Below are 13,413 nucleotides of genomic sequence, written 5' to 3' on the forward strand. Positions count from 1 at the left end.
AACCTGCTAGTCTACGATCTGGGGGTATCTGACCACAAGACCATCTCAATGGAGCTGCCATTCCAGTCTCCACTCAACAAGCCCAAGCGCCAAATCCGTTTCAGGAACCTCAAAAACATCAACCCGGACACTATGACCCTGGACCTCCAGCTTCTCTCCTCTGTCAACTTCTCATCAGCAACTGAGTCAGTGGACTTTTACAATAAATCCCTGAACAGTCTTCTGGATCTCCATGCCCCTGTCAAATCCAAAACAGTCACCTTCGCACGCTCAGCCCCCTGGTACACCAGCGAGCTGCGGAGTATGAAGACTGCTGGGCGTGTCCTTGAGCGGCGACTCAAGGTCTCAGGACTCACTGTACACAAATTGGCCTACCGTGAACACCAGAAGGCCTATTCAAAATCCCTCATTCTGGCACGGTCCCAGTACTACTCCTCCATCATAAATGACAGTCCTGGAAACTCCAAGCAACTATTCTCCACCATCAACCACCTCCTCAAACCCCAAATATCACTTCACTCCGACTCCACTGAGGAACAGTGTAGCAACTTTGCCACCTTCTTCAGGACCAAAGTTGACACCATCCGCTCCCTCCTCTCTAGCCCATCTGCCCCTCCAGTCCAAACAGTTGACCCACAGCTGGCGACTACTCAACCTCTCTGCTGCTTTTCAATCATCACACAGCGAGAGGTTGAGGAAATCGTCAGGAAAATGAAGCCTTCCACTTGTATCCTGGACCCTTTTCCCTCAGCCCTGGTGAAATACAATATTGTCGCTATGAGCCCTCTCATCACCAAGGTCATACACCTCTCTCTCCAGGTTGGCCATGTCCCCTCTGCCCTTAAAACTGCAGTCATAAAACCACTAATTAAAAAGCCCTCCCTAGACCCGGAAATCTTGGCCAACTACAGACCCATATCCAACCTCCCATTCCTGTCCAAGGTGCTGGAGAAGGTAGTTGCCGCTCAGCTTCAGGACCACCTAAACTCGAACCAACTTCTCGAGAAGTTCCAGTCAGGTTTCCGCTCTGGCCACAGCACCGAAACTGCCCTGGTCAGGGTCACCAACGACCTGCTGATGACGGCTGATGCTGGCTCTCCTTTCCTCCTCATCCTCCTTGATCTCACAGCAGCTTTCGACACCGTCGATCATGACATCCTCCTTCACCGGCTTCAATCCACCATCAGACTTTCAGACTCTGTCCTTGATTGGTTCAGATCTTACCTCACCGGGAGAACGGAGTATGTCTCCTTGGGAGAGGCAAGGTCTGACACCCATCATGTCACCTGTGGTGTCCCACAAGGATCAGTCCTCGACCCCACCCTATTCACCCTCTACATGCTCCCTCTTGGCTCTGTCATCAGCCGGCATGGAATATCATTCCACTGCTACGCTGATGACACCCAACTCTACCTAAAAATAAACCCTACCCCATCCAGTTCTGCCATCTTCCACTCTGACCACCTGCCTGGAGGAGACCAAGGCGTGGATGAAGCACAACTTCTTACAGTTAAACAGTTCTAAAACTGAAGCCATTATTATTAGCACCCCACAGCAGGTTCGCTCATCCACCATCACCACCATCACTTTTTCCGGCCAAAACATCACCCTGTCACCAACAATCACCAACCTAGGGGTAAAAATAAACCCTCACCTGACCTTTGAGGCGCACATAAATCAATTATACAAAAACTCCTTCTACCACCTTAGGAACATCGCCAAACTTTGCCCCTCACTCACTCTGTCAGATGCCGAAAAGCTCATCCACGCCTTTGTCTCCTCCAGGCTGGATTACTGCAACACACTCCGCATCGGGATCCCTAGCAAGAACATCCAAAGGCTACAATGTATCCAAAACAGCGCTGCTAGGATCCTGATGAGAGTGCGGAAATACCACCACATCACTCCCATCCTCAAGTCCCTTCACTGGCTCCCTGTCTCACTCAGGATTGAGTTCAAAGTCTCCCTGCTCACCCACCAATGCCTCTACGGAAGCGCATTACAAATCAAATCTATTATTATTATTATTATTATTATTATTATTATTATTATTATTATTATTATTATTATTATTATTATTATTATTATTATTATTATTATTATTATTATTATTATTATTATTATTATTATTATTATTATTATTATTATTATTATTATTATTATTATTATTATTATTATTATTAGTGTTAGCTTAGCAGTGTCTATTCATTCAGGGCAGGGTTTGGCTAATGTTAACTTAGCAATTGGAGTTCATGGTAATTAAAGTCGTATTAATTTGTATTCATGGGGCTATTGTTCTCTGCTGCAGTACTCACATCGTGTCTGTCCGGTAAGGTAAGCAGCTGGTTGTCCTCTGTGCGGTGCCAGTCTCAGCACTGGGCACCTCAGGAGTATTATGTGGTTTCTGAGCTAATGTTTGCTTAGCCTTTGAGCTCCATGGTAACATTGTATTATTCAGTGTCCACGACAGTTCTTGCAGTGTGACATATCCGTGGCGAGGTCTCTGTTTCGAACCCTAGGCTACGTAATAATAATAATAATAATAATAATAATAGCTTGGATTTATATAGCCTCTTTAATGAACTCCCCCCCCCCCCACAGGCTGACAGAAAACAGCAGACTACACCTCCTAACCAGCAAATAGGAATAGATATCAGTATTATTATATGCTTGCCTACCAAAACGCATAGCCTGAGTCCTATCACAAAGCTTCAATGTAGGCTGTTATTCTTATCATCCTTTGGAAAAATCATCTTTTATATATAAAAAAAAAAAGAAAAGATTGAATATTGAATGTTGTTTTTAACATTTTTCTCTAATTGCATTTCTAAGGCAGTCTTTTTGGGCCATCTTTTAACGTTACACTCTGAAACATCATATTTCTTGGCTGCTCGACAGTTGTTTGATGACTTTGCTTCATTGATAACCATCATCGTAAAAATTGGCATCATAACTCCTCCTCAGTTGTTTGTCAACTTGCCATGACTTTTGAGCCACTTTGTTCGAGCTGGTCGCTGTGTCTCTCCATCGCTCCCGGTGCCTGCTGTGTATGCGTGCGTGCGTGTGCATGTTTTGTTTGAAAATTGCACCTGTCACTGCAGGCTGCGTCTGTGTGTGAGAAGGAGAGGAAGATACAGAGAGAAAAGATGGTGGCTCACTTAGGGAACACTCGTTTTGCGTGAGCTGTTGTGGATGTACTGTATAATGACATTTAAAAATGACATTTTCTAGGAATAAAATCGGCACAATACAGTAGTCTGTCACTAGAGCACCACCAAAATAATGTGGTGTTTACAAACACTTTACCATGGAACATACGTACATCAAACCATACAGTCTAGGCATCGCAGATCAAATATGACTCAAGAGATCCAGCAATATAATATCAAACTTGCCACTAAATTGTTGTCAGAAAATATATTTTAGGTTCCACCTTAGGTAGAAAAAGAGACAAAGCTGACAAGCAAACAATAAGCCATTTTCTTTTTGAAACACTGAATATGTAATGTATGTATTTGTAATACGTACAAAATATAGAAAGAAAAACTGAAAATCCAGGCAGAGGGAGGAGATAAACACACCACCATACACTACACTAATAATACACTAATAGTTGGCCGTGATGATTGAGAGGGATTATGTTTGTTTGAGTCTATATACACTGTTTCGTTTTTTTGGATCATTCTACTCATTATACCTCGGGATGTGGTGGGGCTGCGCCCTAGCGCCCTCTATTGGCCAGCCACCACTGATGGATGTGTGTTTGTCACTAATCAAACAGGGATGAGCTCCATGTTCCGCTGAGTTCTAACGAGCTGAGGAGACTATCACACACGCTGCTGCACACCGACAACACACTATCCAGCTGAGGCATTCTATTTACAAGTTAGTGTGTTTGTGTGTGTGTGTGTGTGTGTGTGTGTGTGTGTGTGTGTGTGTGTGTGTGTGTGTGTGTGTGTGTGTGTATGCGAGAGAGGGGGGGGGGGGTGAGGAAGATGGATATGGCAGTGCCCGTATGTCTGTGTCTTCTGTCATGCCAGTCTGATTTGTTAACAGTTTTGCACCCGTTTTCCAACGTAAGGGATTTTACATAACGTTACATACTACGGTACATCAGTTTTACATACGGTAGCTTAGAGGTCTTTGAATATTCCTGTTCCCTTCGGTTCACCCACAGGGTTTAATTTACTGTAGGTAGGTAGGTAGGTATTTATTTAGACAACAAAACATATACAGATTATTATTACATCACATATTTGCTTTAGTCAAGGATAGGAACGAAAAAGCCAATGACTTATTTACACCGTTGTCCCTGGAAGTCAAGGATGCTTGATACATACACATACAACTCATTACAGAAATATTTCACAATCATTACATTTGATAGCAATAATGGCACAATCATTAATTAATACAAACATGCACATTTGTTGAGACATGTTAAACTAGCCTTGAGTCTGTGTGTCTCAGAGCACCCCGAGGGGAGGGGGTGGTGGGGGGGGGGAGGGAGGACGGAGAGATTCCGGACTCGACTCTGACTACAATGCCGTCAGCTAGGACTTGTGGCAGTCAAGTGCATCATTCTATTCTGCTTAATCTGTCACCTAAAATCCTTCATATCCAAGATTCAAGATTCAAGAGGTTTATTTAGTGAAATGCGGTTGAGCCATGCCCGCTTTGATTCTGTAAGAATACAATAGTAAATAATAGTAAATAGTAATAAAATAAGTAGAATAGACATGATAAAATAGACATAATAAAATAGTTAATAAATCCTGAGATAATTGCAATACAATGTTGAGCTACGACTTATAGGCACTGCAGGGTCCTATGTCCACTACTAGACAATATACAGTTTTACTTCTATGTCCCTATGCTATACTTGCTATTACTAACTATACTATGCAATAATCGCAGCAAGTTATTTTCTTAAAGTGTACTTTTCCCCCTTCCTTTAAAGTGTCCTTTTCTTGTGTGTTTAAAAAGATGCTTAAAGGATAACTTCAGTCTCCCGTCCCCCTCATGACACCTCTGTGCTGCGGCATCATCACCGAAACAGTTACCACGCCATTCATCTCTCTGCTGCACCTCAGAGATGCCATAATCACCTCCCACTCAACTTCAAACTATATCAAGACTAAACGTCAGCACCGAAAGGCAGTTGTTTTATGAGTGAATATAGCAATATTATTGCACACATTCAGGAAGTCCTCATTGGAGATGATGTTGACGCTGGCTCGTCGATATCTTTTAAAGGGGACCTGCATTGCTATTCCTAGCACTATTTGGGCAACTTTACACAATTCCTGTGAGTCTATGGAAGACATCTGTATGGTTTATTTAAAAAAAAAATCATTGTTTTATATTTCTAATGGAGTACTCAAAAGCATAATTTTCCAGCCTCAAGATTTCAGCCTGTTATTGGCTGGGCTCCGCCCATAAGCACTTTCAGTGACACTCATCCACACAGTCTGCGAGTGGCAGATAGAGAGAGAGAGAGAGAGAGAGAGAGAGAGCACTGTGTAAACACAGCTGCGTGCGAGATACGCAGGTCCCCTTCTATTTCTCTCTCTCCCTCTCCCGTTTGAGGAAGTCTTCCACTGTGCCACGCGCTATAGACGGGGCGTTAGTATGCTCCCGAATCGAGAGAGAGAGAGATAGAGAGGGGGAGAGAGAGAGACAGACCGAGAGATGACAGCGCGACGCGCGTGTGTGTATGTGTGCTCTGTCGCGAGGGTCTATCTGATTCTCCCTCTCTCTCTCGCTCGCTCTGTCAAACCCCATTTGGTGCGCTACAACCACAGAGCCAATCGGATCACTATCCGCTCCATCCTCGCCACGTGATGTCACCATGCGAGTCAAATCAGAATGACCTGTCACCTGATTAAAATGGAGCAGGAAATGAATGACCTGAATGACGGCAATCTGCCAATATAGTATTTAGACACACAGACACATTGATACTAACTCCTATTACTATAATACAATGCTAGACACTGAAAAAATACATTTATAATGCATGTCACCTTTAAATATGACATGCGGTTTTGTTCATTATCCACATTCCAACCAATGGTCAAGATGCATTTTCAACGCTAGCAAAAAGAAAGGAAAGAAAAATGTGAATTGTCTTTGAATTGTCTTTGAATTGTCTTCCTGCGATTTCTTGCTTAAAATGATTATATTTTGGATGTAAGGCAATGTCACTGACTTAGCCACTCTTGCCTGGCACTTTGACTCCTGTTTAGGGAGTCTGACATCAAGCTTTGCAGCGATGGCACTGCGTGCCTGTGTTTCATAAGGACTTTGTGGGATTTTCCCTTACCTGAGGGTCCATCGAGACATTTAAAGTTACAGTTGGCTGATTTGGTAGCAACACTTGTAAAGCATTGGCATTGGCATTAGTGTTGTAGCGTGAATAGCACAAATTACTTACTAGTTCATGAGAAATGTGGCTCAGGGGCAACGTTGTTATAGCTCTGGGGTGATGTTATTACTCATCTTATCGCTGTTTCCAAATCAGCCGAGTACAGCCTGTCAGCCTCAATTGTGAATGATGGCTATACAAATAGAGCTTGGCACGACCTAAATAATTGATTTGCATTGGACTGGTAGGTGACACGTCAAAAGCAACAGAGAGGCTCGAGGGTGAAATCTGCTGATGGGAGGCAGTTCAAATGGAAGTCCTAAAACCATAGCATCTTTAAAGGGTCAAATCAGTTGCGGACTTGCGGCTGGTGAAATAGATTCTAGGTTGGGCGGTGCCATATTCAATCAGTTTCAGTAACTACAGAACGGTATATATTGAGGCTGAGACTCACTTTTTTTGCTGCCGATAGAACATCACGTATGAATTGGAAGAGCTGTCGCGTTAACCCTTTGAGAAGCTTTGTGGTCCGGGCTTGAAATTTCAATAAATGTGTCCATATAAATCCATTTAGTTAGATCTAACACTGTCTGAATGTATCTTGTGATTATTATCAATTTCCGACGACGACAACAACTATTCGTCTTGAGTCCCTGCGTCCATCATTGTTGTCGTCATCATTCCGCACACCCCCTAACACACCAATGACTCTGCTTGGGGTGCTAAATAAATCGCCCTTTAGGCATCATATTTAAAGACGCTGATTGGCTAAATTGAGCTGCTAGGTGTTACGATCGGGAGTGACGATGAAGGTGAGGAGAACACAGTTTGCAGACAAGGATGAGAGAACCGAGACAGAGACGAAGGGTGATACTTGACTGAAGGGACTTTACTGAATCAAAACCAAAATACAAAACAAACGAAGGGCACTGGCACTGGTACTAACAAACAAAGAGTGAAAACAAGAAAACGACAGGAGTAGACAGACATGAACTCACTTGACAAAACACCAGGGAACACGGGCACGACACAGGCACGACACGGGGACAACACGGAGACAATGACGCCACAATAACTCAACCAACCAACAAGCAATAAATATTGAAACTAATTAATAATCAAAAACAGCTGGGGAGAGACAGGCACTTAGAACAAAACAATAATCAAAACAACAGGAAGAGGAACTAGGCAATACAAAACACAGGATAAGAATACTAACACAAAGTACAACCTAAACAGATAACACTTGTAACAAATAAACTAATTGTAACAACAGTATATTTTTAATGCAATCAGAGAGGATCTTCACTGACTGCATTATCTGCAGGTGAGCACCAGATGGCGCCATGACACCACCATCAATCCCTTGTGTGGGGTAGTAACTCTTATTGTTTCTACTGTCACTGTGGTGTTGACTCTCCCAGCCTTGGGCAGGTCTGGGAGTGTAACAGCTAGGTGCATTTATGTTGCCCTGTGCATTTTTCAATTGGCTGCGTTGCGCACTGACATCAGTGGGGCGATATTTCTAGCACCCCAGAAGAGAGAGGGGATGAACAGGACGCATAAACAATGATTTATATTTTATATATTACACGTTATTGTGCATTTTAACACATCCACCGCCGGAAACGGCTTACGACGTGTTTCAAGTTCATGCGAATTCTGCCATTCCACGGCGTACGACGTTATTGAGATCATATTTCATTTTTTCGCCATGTTATTCATAATTCCCTCACGGAGCCTGGTGTGATGCAGTGGGAGCCTGCACAACTCTGCAACGCTTCAATACTGCCGCCTGGTGGATGATCGGCGAGTTGCAACCGGATCTCTTGTGATCTCAGTGCACCGGGGAAATGCGTCCGGCACTCACATATTGTTGCGGGACTGTAGACACACATCGTGTATATGGATCGCTGCCATAACTCAATAATCGAGATGATTTGGGCGTTTATTATTATTATACAAACCGGAAATGGATCGAGTCGATCGCCGTCAAATAAGTGGCATCTTTTTACTCCAGTCTCATCGGCTAACGGTAAGAGGACGCTGACGTCATTTTCAGCGCGTTTGTTTATTATTATTCATGCAAACTGCTCTGATCAATATATCACCCATACTACATAAAGCATTTACTGACGATCACGGAATTATAAACGACCCCCCCCCCCCCCCATTCATCTGCGCATGATAAGTCATAACGTTTAGGATCATGTACAGTTGAAATTTTTAATATAGCGTGTATCGCCAACAAACGGCAGTTGATAATCTATATATGCGTTTATGCCTATAAATCACGTTCTAGGAATTACTGCAGAAAACGATAAAAACATATTTATATTCTAGACGGTATTTTCGTATGAATCTAGAATCCTGAACGATAGATAATCGATGTTGAATGGGCCATAGTAATGTCAATTTAGCAATACAATTTAAAAAGTTATAGCCCTGCAAAGAAGGTAAACATCTTCTCCATAGGCTTAGAGTGCTGGTGGCAGTGATCATACATTGATGGATATAAGCGTGGCAGTTAATGTGTTAAACACAAACATACTTAAAATAAGTAATTATTATTTATACTTTATTTATTTTTTATGTTTTGCGGTCAACATCTACTATTATAGAAAAAACAAAACCAAAATCCAAAACATTCCACCGGACACACACACACACACACACACACACACACACACACACACACCTAGCACCCTCTATGGACCAGCCGCCACTGGGTCAAATCCTCATAAAAAACTGGCGACTGGCTGGCGCTGAGGTGCTCTCTGGTCTTTGTGAGTGGAAACAGAATTTGTAAAAAATACACTTACTAACTGCCGTTTGTAGTTCTGGAAGATGCATGAAGAAGGGAGACAAAATACTGCTTCAGGGGAGAACATCCAGGCAGAGGAGTGCTGATTTAGACTCTCGGGACTCGGGTCACGTGAACTTTAGGATGATTTACAGTAAGAGGCAAACTGGTATCAAGCTACACTTCCAGTTCCAATATAATTTTTTTTACGACTGGCCCTGGGTGATGTGATCTGAAATTAACCACCGGTGATCCCAATAACATCTTCTACCCTATTTGCGGTCCGTCTACCATGTACCTGACACAGAGACCATCATTTCACTGATTGGTCCAGTATATTGAGCTACAATTTCCCTGCAGGCTCTCACTGGACTACAATAGCAGATAATGGACAATCGTAAATCCCCAAAGCAGAGATCAATGTGCGTTTTCCGAGATGGGAAGCTCAGGGTCTATTCGTACCGGTCTCAGTACGCTCTCCTGTGAAATGTATTGCAATCCATGTTCATGTTGATCCATAGGAAAAACTGCCAAACGAGAACGGAAGCTTGTGAAAGGTGGTTTTTGAGCTTCAAGACATTTTATTCCCACAACCGTGGACTGCACATTTGCGCCCCAATTTACGTTAATAAATGATTACAAATAGACTGCGTTACGGGGTGGCTAGGTGGTGCAGTGGGCTAGGCGCTCACCACCAATGCAGGAGACGCTGGGATCTAGCCCAGCTCTCCGCATTGCTATCAGCTTGGCTGGTCGTTCATACTAATACAATTGGCAGTATTAGGGGGTGGGAAGCTGATGGGTGGGGATCGGACGTTGTGGACAGCGACTCCTACAGGTCGGTTGGTGCGCCTGCGCAGCAGAATCAGGAAACGACGAGGGCGGCGTGCCCTCCAAACGCAGACCCCCGACGCTGAGAGACCGCGCTGTGCAGGTGAAAAGATGCGACTGCTGCCTCCTCGAGTACCGGAGGGGACACGTGATGCAAGGCTTAGTCCACATTGCAGCCGGCCTGTGGGAGGCATGGCCTAACAGCGTTCGAGACAGGGGAGGGTAGAATTGGACGATACGAAATTGGGATGGGAGAAAAATAGAAAAAGTAGATAAAAAAATAAAATAGACTGCGTTACAAACAGTTTTGCTGTAGGCTACTACCGAGTAAACTCCAATGTGATGCGAACGGCTGCAAACTCCCGATGTTGTGAATTATAACATTAAAACTACAGTTTTCACTCTGCAGTTTTTTTTTGGTAGGGACAATTCATGTTTCTGTGGCTTTGAGGGACATGTCCTGTGGGGGCCTTCGCTGCAGCTGCCCCTCGGCTCTGGAACAGCCTCCCCCACATTAGATCTGCCCAGAGCCTAGAGGCCTTTAAACCGCTCCTTAAAATGCACCTTTTCTCCCTGGCCTTTGACCAGAGTTAGCCTGCCACCTGTAAATTATGTTTGCTGTTACTCTGGATTTTTTAATCTATTTTATTACTTCTCGTCTCTTTTTATATTGCACCTTGCTCTTGTTTCTTAGTGTACTATACTCATTACTGTAATTGTTGTGTATTTTATTTGTTACTGTATTGTATGTTTTTTTTATTATGTCCTACCTGTAAAGCACTTTGGCTGGCTTTTAGTCATTGTAAACGTGCTATATAAATAAAGCTGACTTGACTTGACATGTCCCTAGCATCCCTATATAAAACTATGCCTATGCAATGCACACACCCATCTCTTTGTCATTGCTTGCTACATTCATCCTCAAAAGCCTCACTAACTGTTCCTTTGCTTTCTGTTCACAGATATTCCGGAGAGCTGACAAGGACGGTAAGTGACTTCTCTAACTATGTCGTCTGACCAGGGAGGAATTAGCCCTGAAAACAGTTCATATAGATATTTAAAGTAAGAGTGTGCTGGGTAAGCACTTGTCTACCACCACAGAGACCCTGGTTCAATTCCCAGCAGCGGTACCTCCGGCTTGGTCAGTTGTCCCTACGAACACAATTGGCAGTGTTCGCGGGTGGGCAGCCAGTGGGGTATGGGTCCTGGTCATTACAATAGCGACTCCTACTGGTTGGTTGGGTCCCCTGTTCAGCAGGGTGGGGAACTGGGGAAGATAGCATGTTACACTCCCAGTGAAACTCTTAGCTGTCAGGTGAAAAGAAGTGGCTGGTGAGTCTGCATGTATCGGAGGAGACATGTGGTCGTCTACACCCTCCCCAGGCCGTCAGTATGGCTGTGCAACGACCAGGAGACAATTGGCGTAACGACAACATTTTGGAGGATGGGAGAAAAAAAAGCATTTGAAGTGGAGACACAAGCTAAATCAAACACACCTCTTTTTTCCCCTTTTTTTTTTATAGTAAACACAACCCACAATGTCACTCACTCACACAGTACTCAATCACACATTCACAGTTAGCCACTCTGCACCTAGTGGCAGTTCACAGGCGTGGCACTTGAGAATCTGCCCTGATGCTTCGGCTCTATGACACTCAGTATGTTTTTGTTTTGTTTTCTCAATGTTGTTTTATTTGATTTAATTAAAAATATCTTAAATTAATTGAACTACTGTTTAGTGATGGGAAGACCGACTCTTTCAACAGAACTCAATTAGTTTGGACTGTCTGAGACTAGAGAGAGAACAAACAAACACAACAAACAAACAAACATCATGAACCAAGCACCATAGCCTACCACAAACAAGCCAAATGCTCTCTAGTCTAGGGATTCAATATATAAAAAACATAGTCTATAAGTCATACCCTATATCAGAGATCAGCTGGTTCCTTACCTTTCTTTGCTATTTAAATAACACTCTGCCTTGTGAAATCTAAAGTAGGCTAATATGAATTATTGTGGTTAACTAGATATACTCTGCAAACAACCATGAATCCCGTGATGATGACCGCCCCCATACCTCAAATGGATCCGCCATCAGCTCTATTTTCAATCTTTCAAAATGTTCAGTTGCTATTGCATGCACATTTACCGGGGCCAGTTTCGAATTGCAGCCTCCCGTAGGTGCTCTTTGAGAGCGGTTTTGAAGGATTCACATTCCTTTACAGCTTTGGGTAGGGCGTTCCACATTGTTGTGGCATAATTGCGAAACGTGTTTAGTCCCTTGTTTGAGCCGAATCTGGGTTGAACACGATTTGTGGAACTCCCTCTGGTGTTGTGGTCGTGGAATTCACTGACCTTTTGGAAGTATTTCGTACATGTACATGGGTATCTTAGTGGTGTAGTGTATCTTGTAGACCAGGCTCATTGCAAGTTGCTGTACTCTGTCGTCTACTCTAAGCCATCCTAGGTTGTCAAAGTGGGCAGGGGTGAGGTGGGTTTTAGGCGTAAGGTCAAGCAGTAGTCTGACCAGTTTGTTTTGTGATGTTTGTAGTCTTGTTTTTAGCACCTTTGAGGTGCTTTGGTACCATGAGGTGCAAGCATAGTCGTAGTACCCTTGAATGAGTGCTCCTGTTAGAGTTTTCAAGGTATTCTTGTTTACCAGAGAGGAGATCCGGTACAAGAATCTTGTTCGTTGGTTGACTTTTTTGATTACATTGGATGCCATTTTAGATTAGATTAGTCATTTCATCTTTCCTTGTGACAATATTGTCACCCACTGTAACTGAGAAGCCGTCGGTCTTGCTGAGTTTGTTATTTGATCCAAAGAGAATGGACTCTGTTTTGCCCAGGTGTATTGATAGTTTGTTATCAGCGAGCCAGGTGCAGATTCTGCCGAGTTCAGAGCTGAGGGCTTTTTCAACCTGTAACTTGTCCTTGTCAGAGACCAGCAGGGCTGAGTCGTCCGCGAACAGGAACAAGTTGCAGTCACAAGCTGAGGGGACAAGCTTCCTCAGCGGAGCATTACACAACACTGGGTACTCGTTCCGGACTGATATCCAGAACTTTGCCAGGGCCTGTCCAGTGAACTTGACTTTCAGTAGCTCGTCACACGAAAGATCAATGAGCCCTCCTGCTCAGACAGTGCCTGTGTCTGACAGCCTGTTGCGTCACGCGTAATGAACGGATCTTGGATCGAGTTGTCCAAATTGTCCATGCTCTCTCTTTCGGGAAAATAGTTCTGAAATTGTTCAATGAGCCCTTCTATGTGGCTTCAAATAATTCTTTGCAACATTCTGTTCCTTCAAAAAGCCATCAAGCAGAGTAAATACCCCAAAATCTCCTCTGATTATCCTGGAGTGCCACAAACGGAGTTTCTTAATCCAGTGCAATCCAATTGGCAACAATAAAC

At 43.6% G+C, this 13,413-nt stretch overlaps 1 protein-coding gene across 1 annotated transcript in view; it reads left to right on the top strand.

Annotated features, from left to right (window-relative positions):
- necab2 (N-terminal EF-hand calcium binding protein 2) overlaps positions 1-13,413 on the top strand; it is a gene marked incomplete at both ends in the record, with an annotated part of 380,241 nt that overhangs the window by 24,822 nt on the left and 342,006 nt on the right. The window contains one exon of the mRNA XM_084315533.1: positions 10,964-10,988. Coding sequence (XP_084171659.1) covers positions 10,964-10,988 — 25 coding nt within the window. The remainder of the gene's footprint in view (positions 1-10,963; positions 10,989-13,413) is intronic.

The sequence above is a fragment of the Notolepis coatsorum genome (assembly GCF_963971535.1).
Source record: "Notolepis coatsorum genome assembly, chromosome: 6".
Taxonomy (NCBI): domain Eukaryota; kingdom Metazoa; phylum Chordata; class Actinopteri; order Aulopiformes; family Paralepididae; genus Notolepis; species Notolepis coatsorum.